Raw genomic sequence first — 25919 nt, 5'->3', positions numbered from 1 at the left:
TTAAGCATTTCACAAGCAAAAAAGTGTGATTTAAGGGCAATTTTTATTAATTCTGTGTTCTGTTTGGTGATTTTTTAACAAATCCCAGACATTTAAATTCAAACTATGATACAAACATTACTCTAATCCAACTTTGTAATCAATGACATCTGGAAAGGGGGGTCTTATAATGATGGGGTTGGAAATAAAATGACAGAGACAAATACAGCCTTAAGTGGGCCACAGTGGCAGACTGTTATCTTTAATGTCCTGGTTCATTAGCGTGAAGGACTCAGCAGTCTATGGTAATTTCTGGTAGACTTTTAAAACTTATGGAGATGTACTAAAAGTTTATTCCATAAACACTGGATGAGAAGCAGGAAAACACCCGGGATGGGATGAGTCTGGAAAATTGTATTTTATATATAAAAGAAAATAAAATAATTCACCTTTTCTTTTAGATAGATTAAATATTTTGATTAAAACTATATTTAAATATATTAATAGATCTCTTAGGGAAACCTCATAGTTTAGACTTTATAGTAATTAGATTAACAATAGTTTTTTATATGATTCTATTCATACATATTTTTCATTGTTTGTAGGTTCTCGTGCCACACCTATACACTCTTTATGCAAGTGCACACACACACATACACATACACACCCTTCCCAGTGGAACTCCATTTCTAAGCGAATGTCAATGTTCAATCAAGACCAAGTTCAGAGGGCAGCAATAAACTAGTTGAAAACAAGCTCCCATGATCATCTCTATAGCAACAGGGTCACAGAATCAAAACATGGTCAATGGGGGTTGTGTTGTGGTGAGATGTGATGTGAAGTCTAACATAGCACAGGCAAATTCATGTATAACAACAAAGCTAGAATCACAACTAAGGATGAGCTACAGTAAGTACTATAAACAATGTTCAGACTTACAGATGAGGATATAAAATAATCTTATATCTTATATGCTTTAGAGCATTTCTTAGACCAGAAATTAAACTCTCAAAGCTCCTTGTTCAACCTCCATGTCATTTAGTCACATGTGCACATCATAAGAACATTTCTTGTTGCTTTGATCAAATTATGAATGCTTTGTTAGATTTATTTAATTGATTGTGTACAATTGTCTGCTGTTTCCTACATTATCAGCTGTTTGGGTAATGTTGATCAAAATATATTACACTAGTTCCACCTGAATAGTTTTAACCCCAATAACATCTCAGCATCAGTCATAGAATGCAAAATGGTTAAACCAGTTATCATCATCTGTCATCTAAATTTTTTTTTGTAAATGTGTCTTGAATTGATGAATTGTGCAGATAAAATTTGAATGTAACTAATGAATCAGATCAACCAATAATCAACTAGTTCTCTAAAACAGGCCAAAGGTGATTCTTGTAAACCTTAAATTGGAGAGTGTATACAGACAGAGCAAAACAAAGAATTATACATTCTGAAAATGGATGAACAACTAAGAAACAAACACTTGTATAGTACAGTAAAAATGTGACTCCTGTCCGGTCTCTTGCAATGAATATAAATCAAATATGCAATCAAATAAATTAATTTGTGCTGCTGAGCATAGATGCAGTACAGATGGGAGTCAAATTTTGTGCATTTTCGGTCACTGTGATCCAAACCATATTTTATCAAGAAATCCTGAAACTGTGCACCATCATACTGACAACACGACTAAACATTTTGATAAAATTGTTTGTGAACAATGACAAAGGGACTTTTCATTTTGATGGGAATGACATGTCACAAATGACACAAATACTTAGCTTTTTCTGTTTGTACAAATTGTTTTGAAAAAGCACTTACTGGTTTGCAAATATTAAGGATGATTGGAGAAATGCTTTTAAGCAGAAGGTCAGGTGCCCTATATATAATGGTAATAACTTCTATATCTGTTTGTGTAATCAATATTTAAAGAATCATAATATACATTGCGATCTACACGATAACTGGTTCATGCTTGTGTTTGTATGCTTGTGAAGATGCCTCAGTTGATTTATAAATCTACTGAGTTTTCCAGAAGCATGCCATGCACATTAGTCATCGCTTACCCTTTTACAAGTGACCTGACCACCACATGACTGCTTCCAAGTTTCCTAAACACATAACATTTATCCCTTGAGCATTCGTTTTGCACTTTAACACAGAACATTTGCACAGTATTGTTTTTATGCTACATGGAGTGCCTACATCTCACCTGCTAGTCAAATGTCAAAAAGTTTTTTCTGCTGTTGTTTATAGAAGTTTCATAAAACTGTAACTTTCACTGTAGCTCTTCTTGGATCACATGAAAGATCTATAATGGAAAGGTTACTGCAGGAGACATGTCTAATGTTTGCATGGCCAACAGTAACCAGACATGGAAATCAGTACATACAGCATCTAAACAATCAGTGTAGTCCTACATTTATTCAAACAGTACATTAATCCACAATTTGTGAGTTGGGTTTTTGACAATGGTTAAATGTATGATTCGATTCAATGTTCAATGATGATTAAATAACCAGACATATCAAGCCAATAAATAAAGAGTTTAATTGCACTACAACTTGGGAATGACCCCAAACCTAAAATAGATGTGCACAATGATTATCCCAAACAATGTACTTTAGAGTAAGAACTATTTATTAGTTCTCACTCTACAGCTATGAACTGGACTGTCTTACAGCTATGAACTGGACTGTCTATGTGTGTCTGAAAAAGAAAAGAATGGGTTATTTTCTTAGGAGATATTTAAATATAACCATACAGGTATCATTATTGGTATGAGCATTCATAGAAAGCTCCTTACAAACTCTCGGAGAATTTAGAAAATAATTGTCTTCTGCTTGTTGATCAAATACACAGTTTCTGACCAAACAACAACTTGTACTCTAAACTTGTACAACTTGTAAAATGTATCTTTTTACAGAGTCATTAGCAAGCTAAAATTTTACGTTTGGCTAAAGTACAACTCACCGCAGTGAACAATGCCAACAATGCTCTTGGAACACCTCTGTATGACCACGCTTTGAACCATGTGTGTAATCAGTCTAACGGAAAAGCGCAACGTCACAACCAGGAAGCTATAAAAGCACATGCAGTGGAGACTGCACTAGCTTTTGATTGTTCAGGAAGCGCTGTGTGTGTCAGTATGTTTGCCGCAGGTAAGTAAGAGGTAAAAGAAAATTATTAAAATACAAAAATGGAAAAGCAGAACTAAGGCAAGCGGTCTTTCCGGCTGTGTGGCTTGTCTAGGAGTGGAGCACGCTCGGTCGGTTCTTGAGAGAGCCGACTGGTCCCACTGCAGACACATATCCTTGCGTATGCTCCGCTCCCGCAGAGCGCTTTTCGTGGAGGGCGCTCTCGCTAGCATTCCTCAAGGTTCTGGCTCCACTTCCGCCTATGCGAAGCAGTGTTTGTGGTGATGGGGTTAGCAAATAGAGCAGGGGTGGCCAACCAGTCAGAGACCGAGAGCCACATTTTTGACCGTGTTACCGCAAAGAGCCACATCATACACATGGGCACACATGAACATCACCCATCCCTTCCTCTTACACACACACACACACACACACACACACACACACACACACACCTCTGCTCAGCCAGATTTATTGTAAATGTCACACACCAACATAATGACAGAAATTCCTACAGTTCTAAGACCACAGGACAGTCATTTTCAACAATGAACATTGTGTGCACTGTCTCACACACACAAACTCTGTTTCAACAAGTCCACAAACAAAAATATAATAATTTACAATAGCGTTTTTCTTTTACTATGCATGTTACTTAGTGGGACTTTTGGCATTCCTTGCCTTGAACAATCCCCTTCAAATCTGCCTCGTATTCCGTTGTTGCCACTCGAAGCAATTCTTTCACATGGGTGTCAGTCAGAACAGATCGATGCTTTGATTTCACGTGTTTCAGGGTAGAAAACAAGGACTTTGTTTGTGTTTTTTTTTTTTATGTGCGTGTTCACTTCGCTTGAGTTCAATACGGTATTTTCGTCAAATGCGCATGTGCGTGAGATGAATATACCGCAGGAGTGGGCAATTAATTTTTACAAGGGGCCACATGAGAAACCTGAATTGTGTCAGAGGGCCACACCAACGATAATATTTTAGGGATGCACCGAAATGAAAATTCAATTCAAATGGCAATGAAATCCATACTTTTTTGTGTTATGCCTTTTGCCTTGGCACCATCACTGGAAAACTTACCTGCCTTTTCAAAAACGTCCTCTACAGACGGAGTGCGCATGCTCGGATTGACTACTTTTCTGCGCCGCGTTCTTCTCATATTTAGAATGGCAATCGGGATGTTTGGATTTCAGGTGATAAATTAAACCCGACTTGGAGAAACTCTTTGCAGATACACCCCCTCTTGAAATTTCAGCATTGCATGTTTTGCAAATCGATATCCGCACACAGCAGACATGTTGCTCTTATCCAGATAACCGTGTGCTGCTGCGCTTTTTTATTGTGTCATTACAATTGTGTTTCTGCCGTGTTGTTTCGGTGATTTAGGTATTTCCGAAAATTCTCGGTGCATCCCTGTAATTTATGATTGGCCTCATGCCAAGGTCTGATATACCACAAAGTTTTCCAGTAGGGGCAAGCTCATTTAAGTCTTAAAAATACCGTATTGAACGTAAGCAAAGCGAACATGCACATTAAAAATCAAACACACAGAAATCGATATGAACGTAAGAGCCGCATGAAACCGGCCAAAGAGCCGCATGCGGCTCGCGAGCCGCGGGTTGGCCACCCCTGAAATAGAGGGACATAGGCTTGTCCCTTTCTCCTTCCTCACCTCACCAGATTTAGGACCATTTTCCAGTGCCTGTTTTTCTGCATTTTTTCCCCCCTGTGGAGAGGGTGCAGCACCTGACCTCTCTTCCTCTGAGGAGGGGGATGAGGGGAAAGCCAACTTGGATGAACCCATGGACGTGCCTCTGCAAGGATGTGCGAGGAGCTTCTGGAGTTACTGCCCACCAAACCACTTCGGACCTCATCGGCTTTGGTGGGCAAGGCATACATGACGGTGGGTCAAGCTGGAGGCTGTTTGCACACCATGGCGGTCTTGCAAGCCTACCAGGCTGACCTACTCAAAGAACTAGACAAGGGAGATGAAATAAAGAATGACGAGGTCTTGGAATTGCGTCGGGCTACAGACCTGTCTTTCAGGGCCACTAAGGAGACAACTAGGGCCTTTGGCTGAGCTATGGCAGCCGTGCTGGCCACTGAGAGATGCCAATACTGACCCTGTCCGACCTTTCTGACAGGAACAGAGGCTTTCTCCTGGATGTCCTGTTCGTGCTGATTGGATAGTTTGGTGACGTTGTGAACACAGTTGTCGACAGGTTCCAGAAAGCAAAAAGACAGTTGGCGGGCCCAGCCCTGCACCAGTAGTTATTGTCCAAAGACTTGGCATTGCCACTCTTACCTCCCTTACCAGGGACCTGTCATCTTCAACAAGGGGGGTCGCTTCTCCTTAGTGCCCTCAGGAGATTGGTTTGTTGACCATGCCACCTCCGTTGTTTCAGGGCACAGCGGTCTCTAGCGAGTGCCTTCCTCAGTTTCTGCCTGGAAACAGGGCTTGCTGCCTCCCTGGCACCACTCAAGCTGTGATAGGCACACCAGAGGTCGGTCTCAGTGTACAGAGGTACAGAGCACCACCTATCTAGGCGTGGTGTGGGATTCAACCCCTATGTGTGCAGAGATGACTCCTGCTCGAGTCAATTCTATCCTTACAGCCATTAAAAAAGTGACAGAAGGCCAGTCACTCACTGTAAAGCAGTTTCAAAGGCTGCTGGGTCTGATGGTCCAACATGATGCCACTTGGCCCCCTGCACATGAGACCCATTCAGTGATGGCTGAGGACCGGAGGGTTCTCAATCAACCTGGTGGGCCTTAGACATGGCAAAGTGCTTAAACCAGGAAGCAGACGCCATTATGAACCAAGGGCTGAGGCACGGGGAATGGAAACCCAGAAGTGGTGGAGCAAATATGGAGGAAGTTTTACAGAACACAAGTGGACCTGCTTGTGACTCGAGAGACCTCGAACTGTCCCCTCTGGTTTTCCCTCACTCACTCAGCTCCTCTCAGACTGGATGCTAAGGTGCAGCCGTGGCCGAGGATACGCCTCTCTACGGTTTCCCCCCCTGTTGCAGTGCTCCCGGGAGTTTTGGAGAGAGTTCACCGGGATGGAGTACATCTCCTTCTGGTAACCCTGTGCTGGCTGAGGCAGCCATGGTTTGCTGATATGGTAAACCTATTCGAACAACCTCCCTGGGAGATTCCTCCCAGCTGGGATCTTCTGTCTCAGGCAAGGAGCGCTTTAAAGGCAAGAGGCACACCTCTTAGCCTCTGGTCTCCCAGCTGAGGTAATAGAGACCATTCTCCAATCCAGAGCTCCCTCCATTAGGAGGTTTTATGCTGTGAAATGGTTCCTGTTCACCATATGGTGCAAATGCCACCAGTTAGATCCAGTTAACTGCCCGGTTGGCCCAGTGCTGGAATTCTTTCAGGAACCATTCTTCTACCCTTCAGGTTTACGTGTCCGCTATTTCAGCTTATCATGCTCTGCTTGCTGAGCAGTCACTAGGGAAGGCCTCTTAGGCCTTTTCCTCTGTAGTGTCTCTCCAGGACATTTGCAACGCTACGGGCTGGTCTACCCCATTGACCCTTTGTCAGGTCCTATAGCCTTGACCTTAGTGCCTCTTCTGGTTCCTTTGCCCTTCGACCCTGCTGTGCCCATCAACACTAGGCAAGGATTGGTCAGTCTGGCAGTAATGTGCTCTGGTTCCCAAAGCGTTGTTGACGCAGCTGAATTTCCTGAAGGGGAACGTCTCTAGGTTACGTATGTAACTCTGGTTCCCAGAGGGAACAAGACACTGCGTCACTCCCTGCATCTGGCTCCTTTACACTCAAAGCACTTCTAGCAGACTGGCATTAGCTTTAGCAAGGTTCTCCAGTCTGGGCTTCACCAGTAACAAGGCCAGTTATGACATCTTATCTAATCCCAGTATTAGACATCTTGTCTAATCCCAAGTATTTTTGCTTAAATATCTGCTAAATCCCTCTTCTTCACTTTCGAAGCTAGCGCCATCTCCACTGCATGTGCTTTTATAGCTTCCTTGTTTTTGTTGGACCGATCACACACGTGGTTCAGAGCATGGTGACGCAGAGGAGTCCCCAAAGTGTTGTTGAAGCAACGTCTCGTTCCCTCTGGTAACCAGGGTTACATACGTAACCTAGAGAAGTTCCCTTAGTGAAAATATTTTATATTATTTAAATATAAATGCTATTTATTAAGCATTTAAGGAAATTATTAAAATAATATAAAATATTTTGTGGATGTAAAATTGAGAATTAATGCTTGTTTATACATGTTTTTAACGCTAAATAAAAGGACATTTTAAAATAACATCCTGGTTATCTTAATAAGAAATTATTTATCTATCAGAATAAATGTACTGATGTTTGACAGGTCTTTTAATGCATTTCTTTATGTAGGCTACATGAACAATTACGATGTTCAATAGCTGATTATCAGTTGATCTATTCACTGCTGATTGTGACTTTTTAATGACTATAAGACCCTGAAGGCCTGTTTAGCCCTCCTATATTGAAGACGTTTAGACACTTTTATTGTCAGCCATTTTGTGTGGCCTAATTTGGGTATTGTGGTGTTAATTTCAGTTCCTCCTCTTTCTGTTTTTAACAACTCGCTCTGTTGTCTCCATTATTACTTGCAGCTTATGTTTAGACCTTATTTTGACCTTAGTTAAGCTATAATACACTGTACAGAACAGGGCTTAGTCACAAAGCTGTAAAAGGATTATGTTTAGGAGCGAAGGCTCTATGGTAGTAGATTTTTGCTCGTCTCAAAGCCACAGCAACCTAGTGTCACGCAAAAAATTTGAATGTCTGTTTGCGATATGTGATCATTTTATACACGGCACATACCATGGTAATTATACATTTGGAATTGTGATAATGAGCTCAATGATGCATTTAAAAAGGAAAATACTTTTAGTGACAAGATAGAATAGTTTGTTGTGAGTGCTTGGCAGGGAGTGGGTATCCCCTAATTATACCTACAGTGGAACCTCGGGTTACGAACGCCCCGGCATACGTATAATTCAGGTTACGAATCGCAGTTCATCAAAATTTTTGCCCCTGGTTACGAAAAAAATTTCGGGATATGAACGTCGCGCACCAAAAAATCACAGGCAAGTCAGTTCTTTTCTTATCGCCACCCACGCTCTATCCACGCGTATCGGGATACGAACTTTTTAGGTTACGAATAAAGTACCGGAACCAATTAAATTCGTAACCCGAGGTTCCACTGTATTTTCAAATGCACATAGATTTGCACCTATTAGAAAGGATGTGGTTCATAGAGAACTTAAGTACACTTGTAGAGATAAAGTGAGGTGACATTTGGTTGAACTGGAACCAATAAGTAGGTGTTGTCCCTGGTGGAGTTACATCCATGCTGCTGTGAAATTTCCTTTAAACCTTTAAAGCACATACAACAAAACTATTGGCACCATAAATGATTAATTATGATTAATGCAAAAAGGTTTGCTTTCTTTGTTTTAGGTCTACAAAAATGCATTTGTGCAAACTTTCTAAATGCAAACTATCCAAATGCATTGTATATTTATGATACATTGTTTTCATATATTATATTATATATTGTATTCAAACCCTAACTAAGGCATAAGTGTGTGTGTGTGTGTGTGTGTGTGTGTGTGTGTGTGTGTGTGTGTGTGTGTGTGTGTGTGTGTGTGTGTGTGTGTGTGTGTGCAAGTGTGTGTGTGTGTGTGTGTGCATGTGTGTGTGTGTGTGTGTGTGTGTGTGTGTGTGTGAGAATAACAAACAGCTAAGGCTTTCTTAATGAGAGCAGTAACCATGCCAGACACTGCTATCAACTACAACACAGAAGTTTTTCTGCTTCTGCAGTTATGATTACACTGTTATCTTATTGCGCGTTTAACAAACTGTGGCTTCCTCAGCCCAGCCCCCCTCTGAATGGCATTTCTGATTGGATATTATGTATTGCGTTTGCCCTGATGATACATTATGAAACTGCGTATAATGACACAAATATGAAATAAAAAGATGTGTTCTATGCCTAAAAATATGTTTGAAAAAAAAGAATTAACACATGATTTATGCATAAAATATTTTTCATCCAGAATCTTGCAAAACTAAATCACACTCCATGAGCCTTTGTCTTTCCTGACAGCCTTGGTACTATTAACTGGTTTTAAGCTTTGACAACTGTAACCAGCTAACCTCTTTACATGACAGACATAGCCCCATTTCACTTTTAAATAAAGATAATTACATATTCAATAATGCCTCGACACCTGAAAAGATTCATTTCAAAGTGGCCTCTAGTCTATACACATACATTTGACTGTTTATACTGGCTCTTATGTCTATAGTCATTCTCCATATGTTATACAGCCAGCTGTGGATGTTTATGTCTACTCTCAGTGTATATAAAAAGGTTTATAGCACAAGGTGATGAAGATTTATTATTTTACTCTGAAAAAATAGCTTAATGTTAATGCACTTCACTTCTCCTTTAACCTTGTGTCTAGCCTGAGAATAAAGATGCATTAGTTCTGATCTGTGATCAGTCCCATCTGTCTCAAACATAAACTTGATGATATCACGTAATAGCTTTTTTTTTTTTTGTGTACAGCTGTAAAATCATTGCCTCTCTAAAATGTCTGCTCCTAGTAAAATATGGGCTCCTGTCCTCTTTGAGCTGATAAGTCACCTTAAATGGTAATGATGATGTTAAGGGATTGCAGTGAGTCCTTTTCCCCTCAGCCAGCTGTGCTTGGACGTACGCCTGTGTATGGCCACGTGTATGATATGTAATACTGTTAAAGAGGATTCAGGGCAAATGACATCTTTGTGTTTGTCTGCATGGTTTATTATTAGAAAGCAGAGTACGGTGGACACAAACGTTTTGTCCCAGCCCGTAAATGGCAAATATCATTGAAAATGTTTGGATATGAAGAGCATTACAGCTCTCATAAGTGTCTTGCCTATCCAAATTTTGTCACCTGTGTAGTTTAGTTCTCTTGGTTTACTTCTTTATTGTATTTTGTATTAAAAATATATAAAGACTACATGTCAACACTATCATAGATACAAAATATTATGCTATGATGGTAGAATATTAGTATATAGGAAATTTACAAAAGTGAGTCAGACTAATTTCTTTCTTGCCCAGACCTTAGTTTCATGACAATATTGTTGGGTTATTACACAGACTTAATCACTCTCTAGCCTTGATCTCTGGTTCACCCTTAAACCTGTCACGAACAGTGAGTGAGAAGATCAGCTCAGGAAATGTTCTTCTGTTAACCATATTTGATATTTGCCATAACACTGCATGAAACCAGTAAAAATGTATCGTTGGTGTTAGTTTGTCACCAATGCTACAACGCATTGCAACGAATTCCTCAACCCGCATTATGGCCTAATGACATAACCAGCCATTACTAGTCCCAAGATCAAGTATTATTATGACTATGTTTCTGTGTGTACCAAATACAAGGTACACCTGTAAGACATGTAAGTGGGATATGCACAAACTACTACTTGGTACAAGCTGAGATGATTGCATGTACCCAATCATATGGCATGCAAAGTACATATGCATGTACAGAACTATTAGCGTGCACAGATGTCACTAATGCATTTCTTTAGTATGTGCATATATAGCCCAAAGCTACAGTGATGACCTCCTGATGTGCATATGTGATTCTTACTATAATGTATGCACTCAAATAAACTATTTGTAGTAGACTATTGCTCCCAACCAGGCAAAATCCGACCTGACAGCACGTCATATCTTTGAGAAGGATTGTGCAAAGAGAGAGAGAGAGAGAGAGAGAGAGAGAGAGAGAGAGAGGCGCGCGAATCCACCGAGCAAAGTACTGTATTGTTGGTAAGGATTTTCCAAATGGATGGAACGAAACCAGCTATGGAGGCGACGAGCGAGGAGAATCAGGATGAAAGAGAGGAGAGCAAAGGTACAGAAAAATGGGACTTCTCCTAGATTTTTTTTTTCTAGAACCCTTTGTTTATTCGCCCGTACCGAGCGTGTGTCGCGTGCGCCGCATGCGCGTCGCTCGGGCAGACGGGAAAGGCGCGCGCGCGCCCTTCAGCATCGTTCGGTGCTGTCTGTGGGTTTTATCCACGCTGCGTGTTCCGTAGCTGTAATTTCTCAGACATTTCTGAAGCTTGATTAGGGTGAAGGGCAAAAAAATCCAATAACGTGCATTAAAGCCCCGGGTTTAGTTTTGCCAATGTTTTTCTTCTGCATCCGTCGAGAAGCGCGTGCACACGCCAAGTGCTGGTGACTTTATCAAAACGGTGCAGCATCTTGCAGTAAAATCCTTCAATGCATTTAGAGCATATCGTATTGAATAGCCTACAGGTAAACTGCAATTGAGGGTAATGTTCGAGCAGATCGTTGTTTTTGTTGCATGAAGTGGTGGGTTTTGTTTTTTCTGTAGCAGACTGTAGCACCGCATTTTACACCCGAGGTGCTGTTTACGTTATTTACGTTGTTTTTCTGTTGCAGTCTCAATCTTTGCATTGGTTTTCAGTTATTGTTTGCGTGGGTATTATTGATATTGCATAATTCATTGAGTATAACGGTGTGGATTCCACAGACTGTGCTATAATAGTGTTACACATTAGTGTCAGCAAGTGATTATCATTATTATTATTAATTATTAAATCGCCATTAATGCTTCGACGTCAAATTTCAGGTTTGTAGCTGGATGAAGAAGGCGCTTTTATTAACTCATTGGAAAGGTGTCAAGAATCAATGATATAAATCACATCAGACATCGAAATATACCAGAACACACAGTGTTACTCTGAATGATTACATAAAGCAATTGATACTTGAGGCTTTACCAGAGGTGTGTGTGTATGTGTGTGTGTGTGTGTGTGTGCGTGTGGATATGGGTGTGGGTGTGGGTTGGTGTAAGACTGAATTGTAAACGCATTAAAAATTGATCAGCTACACATAAGCTCAGTTCATATTTATAAATAAAGGAATGCATTAGTGCACATATTTGTGTGTATTTTTGTGTTTATGTGTGTGCATGATTATGAATTTGATTCTAGGATTGTCACACACACACACACACACACACACACACACACACACACACACACACACACACACAGTGACAAATTGCAACTATAAGGTCTCAAGTGCACTGAGCATCCCTGCCCCCTTTTCTTCATCTCCAGCTTTGATTGATTTACTCCAGCACTTTGGTTCAATATGTAACATTTTAGCCCTTCTTTTGTGCATAGAAATAAATCTGAGACTCACACAGTCAAGTATTCTCTTGAGTATTTCCTATGCTTAATAGCGAAATGAACATAAATAGTGGAGTTGTCTTCAACCGCACCCTTTCTGTGCACTGTTGCACAGATTGGGTGCGTTGATGAACCACCCTTTCAGTCCATGTAAAACCACCTATAACACCATTTGTACAGAATGTTGATTAATCGGTCACGTAAAGTATGACGTTATTGATGTGCATGTTAAATGTTTTACTTACTATTTATATGCTTTAACTATTGCTTTCTATGGTTTACTGAATGATCATCGTGATTTAAATATCGTGCAAAATAATTGGCATTTATAATACTGCAGCTCTCTCCACCACACTGATTTTTTTTAAAATAATACTTACAGTATAAGTCTAACATTTAAACACTGTGCGGTTTATTTGACTGAATGTGTATTTATCCGAGTAGCAATACGTGTAAACTGGTTTGTAGAAAAATGCTCTAATTCTGCATGAAATTCATTGCGTTGCAGTAAAATTGGTTACACGAGTAATTACTTGAGATGTTACCTTATCTGCTTTATGTAAAAACATTTGTGAGAAGATAAAAAAAAACAGAAACAGGCAAGATCTGATCATATCTGATGGTGTTATATTGGTGTGATATATCACAAGGTTTGGTAAACCTGATTTTAGACTAATGATGTTAAAGATCTGAGGTCAGAGCACATTTTTTTATTGACAGAATTTTTCATTTTTTCTTCAAAATAAAAAAGAACACAATTAAAAGACCAACAGTGGCTTTCAGATTCAAAACAGCAGTCTCAGACTGCTGACCTGAGTGTTTTAATATGAAAGTATATAATCCACTACATAGTAGTGGTATTTTTATTATTGAATATTGATCTGTAGCTTGAATGTCATATTGGATTGCAAAAAAAAATCTGTACACACATTGACTCAACAGACGTTGTGCCATTTGCATTCATAGCTTAATACACTGTCAGCCCAGCTTTAGCATCTGATACGACATGGCATCCTCAGGCATTAGGGGGAACGCTTGTTGCTTTTTGAATCTTGTTTTGGAATCTTCTTTTTTTTATTCACATCCGAAAGCCCCTAGTTCCTTACTAGACAGTCAAGCTTTCTTTACCGAACACTTTCTTCTATTGCATAACTCATGCTTGCTTTTTCATACACACTCCTTTGCTAGAGTAGGTGCTGAGGGGGATTACATCATCGCAGAGATGAGAGGAAGGTAGAGGGAGGGAGCCAGGCCACACAACACAACACATGAGAATGGCAGCATATTACATCAGTGATGAGAACAAGAGAATGATCTTGTAGATGGGAATGTGAATGTGGGGTGTTGCATTTTGTCTTTTACATCTCAGGCATCATATATTTATCTATTTTTTGCCAAATTTGTCACTGAACCACAAGAGGAAGTATGTTGTGTGACCAGTAATCACTGAATCATTTAAACATGGGACAGTGACTTGGTTCCAGTGTAGTGGAATATGTTGAATAGCAATTAAAATTAATTAAAATTAGTCTGATTTTAAAATGTATCCTTTAGTCAAAAAATAAAAAATAAATTACATGTTCATATGAAGCCATGCGTTTTTCTGAGTTATAAATGATGGTAATTTTCCTTGATTAAATTCTTGCATATTGTATGCTGATCCCCCTGATCATTCAAATCCAAGTTGAAGATCTTATCCCACATGACTTGTCCCCTCTGCCTTTTTTAAAATGTTGTCTTTTTGTAAAATGTTGATTTCCTCATCTTCTTTAATTGAACTTTTGAAGGAACTGTTCCTTCCTGTTCATATTTCTTTGCTCATCCTTCAAACTATTTTTGTGTGGGATTCTGGGAGCATGTGAGAGATCACACAAACAGAAGACAGAGAATAAAAGGGGTGGGGGTGGAGGCTTAGGGCCTCATGTGCCTTTAATATGGAACATCTCGCTCAGGGGCAAACTGACAAACTCCATCTGCTACTGCAAACTCATGAGTGTGTTTAGCTAGGTTTGAAAGTGTGTGCTTGACTATAGCATGTGTTGGTATGAATAGCAGTAGAAGGCAGGTTGGCACAGCATGCCCAGTTCCTGTATTATGCCAGGCTACTCCCTACTTATGGATTCTCTCCATCGGGCCTACTGGTGCACAATCTGCCAACCTCACTCTTTTACCACCCTTCAGAATCTCTTTATTTAAGGTGGAAAATAAGGAAAATACAGAGTGCACATCTTTTTCTTGTGAGATGCACCCGGCCCAGTCGGATAGCAATTTTATATGGTGTGTGACCAACAGTTCTTCAAGAATTACAAATTGTTCAGATAGGACAAAGAAATCATGGTTAGCAGTCATAAAGTTTCTAAGAAATCTGTAAGAATTCCTACAAATGCTGGACTGTAGGGACAGTATAAACATACTAACCATAAGCCACACAAAATTCTCAGCCTCCTATTAGTAACAAAGTTTTACTAAAAGTTTGATATTGCATAGAGTACTTCTCTGGCTAGCAACACTTGTGCAATTACACCTCATCGCTGTGGAGGAGAAGCTCTGCTACAGCCGACCGTGTGTTAAGCCAAGAAGCAGCTAAAAATGGCAACTACCTCCCACACGCAGCTGAACAGGCATTCTGCGTGAGGTTTCTGCAGCCATCATGCTTGCTTTCTGATATTTTATTCGGAGACTATGTATGCTCCAAGCATTCAAAAAAAGGCTGTCTACAATATGGACTAGTTTTTGCCGTTGTAAAGATTTCTAGCAATCAAAAGCATATGTCAGGATAGTGTACCAGATTATCTTCAGGTTATTAATGGTTTATAATGATTAGTTTACTTACAGAGAGAAAGTCAAAAGCAAAACTGCAAAGGGTTTTAGTGTTAAAGAATTTATAGGTACAAACAATCTCATGCCTAAGACGTGCCTATTTTTTTGTAACAACTTAACATTTTATAAGTTGTTTTGATGGAAGTTAGTTGAAATTGTTTGAAACAAATGCAGCCACTCTTTCTAAAGCCAAGCCCTGTAACAAACGTTTTTAGTTCTTTAACTAGATATTTTATTTGACATTTACCGAAATGTAAGGAGAATTACACCAAATACAAGAGCTTTCATTTTCTAACCTTTTGAAATGTTAATTGATGTGATACGTATGTTTTTTAAGAAACCGATTCCACATTAAATTAATTCCACTAATTAATTTACTTATAGGAGAAAGATGCAGCTCAGCATATTTCAACTTGATTGCATTTAAGTTTAGTGAGAAAAAAAAAAGCATATCTGAGCTTATCTAAATCTCCACTAGATGAACACTTCTCATCCTTCTTTTTATAGTTTACAAGATCTGTGCAAATGCATACGATCAAAGCTTGTGGCTGTTAACCAATCCCTGTCCCATGTAAAAACATGACAAAAGTTACCATACTTAAGTTGATATGACTAAAGTTATCATTCTGGTACATGATAGCTAACACTGTGTTTTCTTCAGTAGTCACACTCGTGGTTACAAATAGCAGGTAATAAAAGATTGATCTTAAATAATTACTAATTAATCTACAAATATTACTGTTCCACTAACTTGCTGTTAGATTTTCATCATTGCTTTCACTCTAGAATTATATCACAATGCCTGCTAGATTACAACTTGCTAAACAGTAAAAAGCATGAATTCCTACAAGAATTGCATTTACATGCTGTCAGTGAAAAAGTGTATACATACTGTTTTTTCTTTCAAATCATTGCCCAGTTCTGTAAGTGTGTGTGTGTGTGTGTGTGTGTGTGTGTGTGTGTGTGTTGCAGGGGTGAAGGGTGGGTGAAAGAGTAGTGACCTGAACAGCTGTTTGAGACTGGCTGCATTGATAAATGTAGACAGAATGGCAGATAAAGAGCTAGAGGCCACACACACACACACACACACACACACACACACACACACACACACACACACACACACAAACACACACAAATATACTTACTCTTACAGCACTAGGACTAAAACCACAGGATGGGCCATTGATTAGTCTGGCTTGATGATGCTGAAAGATGGACCACTTTATTTACATTTAATTACAGCGATTTAGTAAACACAGTTTATCCTTCAGCAGGCCTGTTTGGGATCGGATTGTAACCTCCATCATTATAAATTGATGCACCGACACCCAGACAACAGTGAGCATAAGTAAATCAGCATGTACTGAGAATTTTTTAAAACAATCAGTACAGTCAGATTTCCACAACTATCAAAAGACAAAGTTGGTGTAAGATCACCTGGTCTTTTATTTTTGTAAACATTGCAGAGTAAGACACATTTAAGCAGGGTTATAGTATGCTTTTAAAAGCAATTAAAGAAGATTGACAATTAAAAAATGCAATATAATTTAAAGTATGTTATAAAAATATCTTATACTAACGTAAACATGTGAAATTGTGTGCAAACTTTTTTAAATATATATTTTTATAATATCCAACAGTATAGAGGATTACTTTTAAAAGCTGTCAGGGTTTATAGGTAACTAGGTCACTGCTTCTAATACGCTGCTATAGACATCAGCGGCTGGAGTCACTGGACTGGAAGAATGGATGTCCTCTCTTCATGTCCAACATGTAAGTTCATCACTTGACTTGTGTCAAGACTGACAGAATGTATTCGATGTTAGTCAAATTCCGTCCCTAGACAGAGCAAATTTATACAAGCCACATTTACATTAATAGTGAAAACCCAAGATCAATATCAAGTATGCTCTTTCCTATGGCAGTTATGCATGGTATGCATTGTACCAATTGGCTTTGGTAAATTATGTTATTTTGTATTAAGGAAATCTGAATATTATATAATCATTATATAATATGTACAAGCCTATTTTTTAAGAATAAGTGTACTTTATACATAACTTTGCCTAAATTATTCCTCAGAGGGATTATGTATGAAATAAGACTATTTGGGAATGCACACATAACAGCATGCTATTATTAGATATAATTTATAGGGATTGAATTTATAGCCAGGTGGATAAAACATAGTGTGTATTTCCTAGGGTGACATTTTAAAATGTCAGAAAACATAAAACTGTGTTCCCCAAATTTTTTAAAGAAAATATTCCAGAACTAAATAAATCTAGAACAAAAAAAACCCTAAAATAACTAAAATATTCCAGAACTAAAATAAATCTGCTTCAGTAATATATATATATATATATATATATATATATATATATATATATATATATATATATATATATATATATATATGTTGTGTATATTATATAGTGTTTAAGTTTCATTCAGCCAAAACAGAGAACAGAAGAGATTCTAGAGACTTTTCTAGATTCTAGAATCTAGAGACTTTTTTAAGCACTTTCTTCTTTTGCTGTTTGCAAATTACACAGAAGTGTAGACCATGATCCATCAAGACAAACAGCCATGGCTACATTTCAACAACTTGAACAGATGCATTTGACATTTGCTTCAATGTTTCTCTCGCTTGAGAGAAAATTCTTTCCCAGGAAAAAATCTGGCCTGAAAATTATTATGCACAACTCCCAAAAGAGGAAAGGCCTTTGGCAGGTATACAGTGTGTTTGCCCTTTAAATATTCACTGCCGCTTGAATAAAGAGGTTTGGTTTTATGCTATGTTGTTAACTGCATAGAGGATAGTCAATTAATTAGCAACAAAATCAGCCAGTGCTTCAAATGCATTTTCTGAGATGGATTAAGCTTTAAATTCTGACCTTGTCAAAATGATCTTTTTTTATGACAATAATAAATATTGATTTGTTTGGCTTGATTTAACATTTCCTCTGAAAATAGTATGTGCTCATTAATGGTTCCCACCCACAAGTACAACAGCGACATGGGAACGCAGCCACTGCAACTGCTGCTCCTGCGGCGTAATAAAGTAAACACACCTGGAAGTGCCAACTGTACTAACTGCCCTCTCCTTTATGCATGAGTTAACAGAAGCCTAGAATTTGGAGAGAAACTAAATGGAATGCAATCTTTTCTCCCAACACAGCATTTAGCAGCACTTGCCGTGCAACACTACCATGCATTCATACTAGTAAATTAAAACATATCCATGTTACATGCTTTTAATGAAAGCAATTATGTGAGATATATTTCACAGAATATGTAGAGGACAATGTCTTAAAAGGTAAAAATTGACATTATACACACATATCTACACTATCTCTGTATAAAAATAAGTGAAAAACTTTGGGACTTTATGTTATTGAAGAAAGAAATTTGGCCTGGTTGTGATTTTTTTCCCTGGCAGCCATTAGGGGAGGTTTTACAGTTATATTGGGATAAACCTGCCAGTGTCTTCCATTGTTGAGTTTTGGTTTGTTACATTGCACCATACCACTGTTGTTCTTGTTTGATATAAAAATGACATGGATACATTATTTGATGTAGAGGACAGGGGGGTATGGAGACGGATGATCCGCTGTGGCGACCCCTAATGGGAGCAGAAGAAGAAGAAGAAGACATGGTGGTTTATATACTGTTGATAGAATGTAATATGATGGAAGAAATGAGTATATGTTTGTTGGCATCCTGATTTTTTGCTAGTTTGCACAGGCATCATTCATGTTTTAGCCACACCTAGTGGATAGTTTATATCTGTATCCACTTTTAAGCTCACCCACAGACATTTTACATTTACTCTTTCACACTCTTCTGCTGCTTCCATTTCTCTCTCACACTGACACACGCTATCTCACACACACACCCCAGGGTACATGTGTGTGGGAAGTGTGTGGAAACTGTGGCAACGCTGAGACAGTCAACGGCGCTCAATTGGGTCATGGGTAACATGCTTCCATGACAACCGCTTTTCACCGGCCCCTGGGCCGAACAATGCTTTTTGCTCACTCTCCTTCTCTCTCACTCAATCTCTGTCTCGGTCTCGCTCTTCGTTCTCTTCGCTTGTTTCTCTCACAAGCTTTCTTTTTCATTTCACGTCTTGGTCTGAACTGTCTGGCATTGACTCTACTGTACTGCCCTCCAAGGGAACAGATTTTTCGGCTTTATGGGGAACTAGCGGAGATAAACAGCAGAACATGCTGAAAGCCTTTTAAAAGCTGCAATAGACGCACACTGAGCCTAGTGTTCAGCTGTGTAGAGAGGAAGTCTTTTGTATTGTTTTTAAATTGTTGCCAGGCTTCTTCAAAGTTTTTAGATACAGCATGTTGATTTTTTCGTGCAGTCATTATTTCTTTTTAAATTAAAACAACTCAGAATATTTAGCAATGCATATTACAGGTGCTAAGACAATGTATTTTTTGGCTAATAGCTGAAATGTATTTATTTGAAAGGATTATATTAATATAATATATAAAATATAATAATATAATATACATTAATGGTAAATGGCATTTATGGTAAAAATGTATGGTAACATTCCTAATAAAAAATAGCACTTAATATATAAGTGCTTCACACAATAGACTATTATGTGGTGATTCTGTGAACTTTTGCACAAAAAGTCTGTTTGTCAGACCACTCACTATATCTATACAGTTGGAGATAGCTAGTCAAATTACAGTCTTCAAAATCATATGCTCTTTTGCACCTTCTTATCTACTCCTGTAGTTGTTTTTACGTGAAAATGCCCACAGTGTTCCTGACAAATGTAGACTGTTTTATTTCCCAAAATATACTCAAAAGCATTTAAACTACAGCGGCCATTAGAAATATGAACTATTTACAGAAACTTTTTTTTTCCAAACCCAGAAAATTCAATTTATTGAACATGGCCATTCATTGCTCTGTGAGCTTTAGCCCACTCCCAACCTACATGAAAAGAAATGTCACCCGCTCACACAACATAGGTACCATGCAATCACAAACCTTTGTACAAAAACTGTGTCTGATTAAAATAGAGGCTACATAGAGTAATAATCTTCTGAATCAATTTTGGCTGAAGATATTAAGATTTGCTCTCCTCATGCTAATGTCTCAGCAATGGTAGTAAGTATTGCCTGATGTGACCTGACTTATCCAGCATAGTCTGAAGCTAAATGCTAAATAAAATAAAGCGATGAAAGCTGCACCGATCTCTAAACCAAGAACAGTGCAATCTCAGACATTTGCTCTCATCAACTCCTTGCCCTATGGCCTTAAGCAGGCAGGGAGTCTGTTCTTCATAAGCTGTTGGGTTCTTGTTTTATTTGCTATCTTGCATTTAAAGAATGTTGCTATGGTAAGTTTGCTTTATTGATGGTGTTAATCTTAGGTACATCAGAAGAAGCAATAATGTTTTAGAGGCTGGTCTGCATGCTGTTTTAATACGGACTATGTCGTTAGTTTCCCAGCACAGAGCCCTCAGGTACTACCAGTTTACATCACACATGTTTGCAGCAGGGGGCAGGAAAATCAAAGATGTATAACTGAGTTACAGGGTTTAAATTTTTTTTATTGAGTAAAGAGATAAATGCGTAGTGCAATGTAAAGAGAGAGGTTATGTGGACTAAATTATGATGTCCTTTAATAAAGAGATGATTCAGAGGCTCACTGGTCTATCACATTTGCTATAATGAGTAGGCCATTGATTTCCTATGCATCGGAAAGCCGCTCTATCCAACGGATACAATTTCAACTTTCAGGTGAGAGAAAAAGCATGGCACAGCCATAGCATAAGTCATATAACTGCAACAGTCATATGATGTATGCTTATAGGACAATTCAGTCACTTTTCTGGGGTATAACATTTCTTTCAGGATATTTAGTTATTTAAAACTTTAGTCATTGATTCTGCCAGATGTTTTTTGAAACCAGCCATTTCAATATGAAACATTTATTGGCGTTATTAAACCTGTAGTCAGTGAAATAGATAGAAGCTAGGTCTTTTGAAATATTAAATATTAAATACTTTTTGTGCTGAAATTCTTCCCAAAGCAGTAATTTGGCAACAATCATAATATAAAGAAAATGCAAAAAATATATATATTTAAAAAGCTAACTAATTAATAGACACTAATCTGAAATGGTAGAACACAATTGATAATCCAGCATAGCCACAGGATTTAGATTTATGTCTCATAATCGTATAAAATATATAAAATATCAATCTAAAGTAACCAATAACCAATAGCAATATACCATACATACATATACCAGACTCTTACACATGACTTTGTATGTTCAGTGTTGGACATTACATTAAAGGATCTTATTTACCCAAATCAGGAGTTTACCTCCCTAAACCCCTGATAGTGGAGTTTGACTCTCTATTGAGGCAGCTAGTATGTCCACCATATCTCAGTTTGCCTCATTACATCATGAGACTTAACTGTATAAATCAACTACGTAACGTTCCTTTATGGTCTTATGAAGGAATCGCTCATCAGAACTTCAGCACTTTGACCATTTCATATCACACTTTCTTCCAGAACTAGCGCCTGATCCATTAGCTGTCACTAATGCTGGTCTAATACTGCCAGAAGAGTATCAAAGTAATCTATGATGGAAGATGTATATGTGCACATTGTGAGGAAAAATGTTGCCATAAAAGGACAAAATAGATGGAAAAATTGAAAATGGACAAATGGAAGATCTGTTATCCCTTACTGTACTGTTTCTACAGCATTAAAGCATCAAAAAGGTTTTCCACACATTACTAGTGCTGTAAAATGAAGGGTTTAATTGTGTGGAGCTGTGCACACAGTTTGCAAATTTCATTCATATGTGGCCACATATGAAAGGGTAAGAGCATATAAGGAAACCAAAACATCCACACTAACCCTTTTTAACAGCTATTATAAAAGATTTAAATGATCATAGAACATGATATCTCCCAATTCCATTTTACGTCTCCCTCTTGCCTATATCACTATTCATGAATCTCACTCATGAAGGCAAAACTTTTATTACTTTCCCTGAACCGTTTCCTCGGTTTCCTCTATTTTGTCCTTTTATGGCAACATTTTTCCTCACAATGTGCATATATACTGTACATCTTCCATCATAGATTACTTTGATACTCTTCTGGCAGTATTAGACCAGCATTAGTGACAGCTATTGGATTTGGCCTTAGTTTTTTTCACAATACATAATTGCACAATACGTTATAATGCTATTTCTGTGATGAAGCTGTTTAGATTGCTAAGAGGCTAATGACAGTTTTCCTCAACTAAACAGCAAACAAGACATTCACTTGATTTCTGGGTTTTAATTTACTTTTAAATGCAATACCAATATTCTTTGCAAGTGCATATTGCCACAGTTCAGGTGTCATCTAATTTAAATGTTGGTTCGTGTCCAAGTTTTATTCTACTGGTCTGCGTACACCTACGTCTCAAAAACCTCACTTAATAACTTATCCTAATAAATAAATCCCATTCTGGAATTGCAAAATGAATACACAAATAAAATAAATTTCTGACATTTTTTATGTCTATTTCTTAGCTGTAATATAAGGATTTTTTTCTTCTTCTTCTTCTTTCTGTCGCCACAGTGGATCATCCATCCATACCACCCAGACTCCTCCACTACTGCATGTCTTTCCTCACCACATCCATAAACCTCCTTCTTGGTCTTCCTCTTTTCCTCCTTCCTGGTGGCTCCATCCTCAGCTTTCTCCTACCAATATACCCCATGTCCCTCTTCTCACATTTCCAAACCATCTCACTCGTGCCTCCTTTACCTTGTCTCCAAAAAGTCCTACATGTGCAGTCCCTCTAATTAACTCGTTTCTACTCCTGTCCATACTCATCACTCCCAATAAAAATCGCAGCATCTTCAGCTCTGCTACCTCCAGCTCCACCTCCTGTCTTTTACTCAATGCCACTGTCTCTAAACCATACAACATCGCAGGTTTTACCACAAACCTATAAACTTTCCCTCTCATTTACACACATGTACTCTGTCTTACTCCTACTGACTTTCATTCCCCTTCTCTCCAGCGCATACTTCCACCTCTGCAGGCTCTTTTCAACCTGCTCCCTACTCTCACCACAAATCATAATATCATCCACAAACATCATAGTCCACGGATACTCCTGTCTGACCTTGTCCGTCAATCTGTCCATCACCACTGCAAACAGGAAAGGGCTCAGAGCCGATCCTTCATGCAATCCAACCTCCACCTTAAACCAGTCTGTTGTTCCTAATGCACACCACGGCAGTCACACTGTCCTCATACATGTCCTGCACCACCCTCACATACTTCTCTGACACACCTGACTTCATCATACAATACCACAACTCCTCTCTCGGCACCCTGTTGTATGCTTTCTCCTAATCCACAAACACACAATGCAACTCCTACTGACCTTCTCTATACTTCTCCATAAACATTTTCAAAGCAAATAATGCGTCTGTAGTGCTCTTCCTCGGCTTCTCAAAAAACTTCCTTCATCTTCTCAACACACTCTCCTCACTAGTCAACACATTTTTTGCTCTAACTTGCAGAACATCCTTCCCAGCTTGGTCCCTCTGCCTGGCCAAACGGTATAAATCCTTTTCTCCTTTCCTTAGTGTCCAATTTCACATACAGCTTCTCATATGCCTTTTCATTAGCTTTTGCCACATCCCTCTTTACCTGCTGCTGCATCTCCTTGTACATCTCCCTGCCTACTTTTCTCCTTTCCCTTTTGATCCCAATCCTGTTTTACCAACCTCTTTCTCCTTATGCTTTCCTGCACGTCCTCGATCCACCACGTCACTTTGTCTTCCATTCTATTTCCGAAATGTCACACCGAGTACCTTCTTAGCTGTCTCTCTTATAATTTCTGCAGTAGTACTTTCAGCATATCTTCACCAGTAAGCCCCTGTCTGACCTTTTCCCTGAGCCTTACCCTACAGTCTTCTTCCTTTAGTTTCCACCATCTTATTCTTCTTTCAGTCCTAACTCTCCTCCTCTTCTTCACCTCCAAAACCATCCTACAGACCACCATCAGATGCTGTCTAGCTACACTGTCCCCTGCCAAAACCTTACAGTCTCCAATCTTCTTCAGGTAGCCCCTCCTGCGTATAATGTAGTCCACCTGTGTGTACCTCCACTCTTATACGTCGCAATTTAATGATCTTCAATTTAATTATTAGCTGGTTTAATTGTAATATTTTTTCGTTAAGGTAAAATGCTTGATGATTTTCTGTCTAAATGAAAGACAAGTATGCAGGTGAATATGTGTAACTAGGGAGTAAACACAATAACCGCACAGAACAATAACAGCATCAGGGTTAAAATGAGGGCTTAATTGTGCAGAGCTGAGCAGGCTGTTTGCAAATTTCATTCATATGTAGCCACCTATAAGAGTGTAAGAGCATTTAAAGAAAGCATAACCCCTATGCACATATCCCTGGTTGGTGAATTAATATATTTTCAAGATAATGTAAAAAATATTGTTTTATGCAAAAATAATGACTGAGTGAATTTTTAATACACAATTTTCATATGACTGTACAATAAAGATCCTTTTGACAAAGAGGAATCGCCCTTTTCCATGTGCCATTCGCTTCACTGATTGGAAAGTGTTCAGGATGCCAATGGAAAAGGGTTTCCATGGAAACACTAAAGTGGAATGTGCAAGAGCATGTGATTGTAACACCCTCCTTTATTCTCAATCTGTGTGTGCACTCCTGTGTGTGTACAGATATTTTTAACAGAGATTATATAAGATTTAAATGATCATTACAACATATCGCCCCTCTTCATCTAATGTCTCTTACACAACAAGGAAAATCTCTCCCATCAATTTTCTCAAAATGCCATTCTCCATTTTCCTCAATTTTGTCCTTTATGGCATGCATTTTATCTAATGAAAGCATCATAAAGTGCATGTATAAATGATCAGTCAAGATTACTTTAATCATAGGTTAATGTGTCAGATTTTAATGGCTTCTCCTGATTGCAGCAATGCTGCAGTAATGCTGCATTAAAATGCTGTGAAACAGATGGTTGTCTATTTTCAGGATGACTATATGGCTTGAAAATAAATTTGCGTCACAAACTGAATGAATAGGTTGATGCACTCAGAGCTTTACACCTGTAACTCCTGTCTTTTGTCCTGGATTATAGTGGCTTTGTTTGCTTTATTTGACATGCCAAAGATTTACCTTTGTATCACTGAGTCATTTAAGGGAATGTAAAAATACTGCTGTTCACAGAATCTGTGAGATTTCTTCTGTGCTCTAAAACAATTCTGCATTTTCTTTGTATGATATATAAATTTGTGACTCAAAAAACATGGACAACTCTCTTCTTTTTTTAAATCAACTGCTTCTGCAGAAATTGCTAATAGCTAGCATGCTGGACAACCTGTGAATATACCAAGTATACGTAAAATGTTTCCATCATCATGGACAGCAAATGTTTCACGCATAATCATTACAAATCTGTAACATTATACAATGTCATAAACTACATAGGCTGCATCAGAGCACATGCTTAATCTCCCATTTGACAGAAAAATCGACATCCTGATGAGAGATGCTTTTAAATAAATGGTGAATAAATGTTTAACTGAAACATAGGCTCATGAATTTTAAAGCCTTGTATAAAGTTTAAATTCAATCCAATGTCAATATTACTGCTTTGTTCTTTGTTAGCTTTGTAAA

At 38.4% G+C, this 25919-nt stretch overlaps 1 protein-coding gene across 3 annotated transcripts in view; it reads left to right on the top strand.

The window, feature by feature from the left end:
- gpm6ba (glycoprotein M6Ba) overlaps positions 1-25919 on the top strand; it is a 46413-nt gene that overhangs the window by 4948 nt on the left and 15546 nt on the right. For 2 of the 3 annotated variants that reach the window (XM_046837525.1, XM_046837527.1), the window contains exon 1: positions 10907-11059. The exons of the other annotated variant lie outside the window; for it this stretch is intronic. In XM_046837525.1, the coding sequence (XP_046693481.1) occupies positions 10990-11059 (70 nt within the window). In that variant the 5' untranslated portion in view covers positions 10907-10989. Of the gene's footprint in view, positions 1-10906; positions 11060-25919 lie in introns of those variants that run through there. 3 annotated transcript variants of the gene reach the window in all.

This window comes from Silurus meridionalis, chromosome 24 (assembly GCF_014805685.1).
Source record: "Silurus meridionalis isolate SWU-2019-XX chromosome 24, ASM1480568v1, whole genome shotgun sequence".
NCBI lineage: Eukaryota > Metazoa > Chordata > Actinopteri > Siluriformes > Siluridae > Silurus > Silurus meridionalis.
The sequence above is the reverse complement of the archived record's forward strand: the minus strand, read 5'-3'. Positions and strand labels throughout refer to the sequence as shown.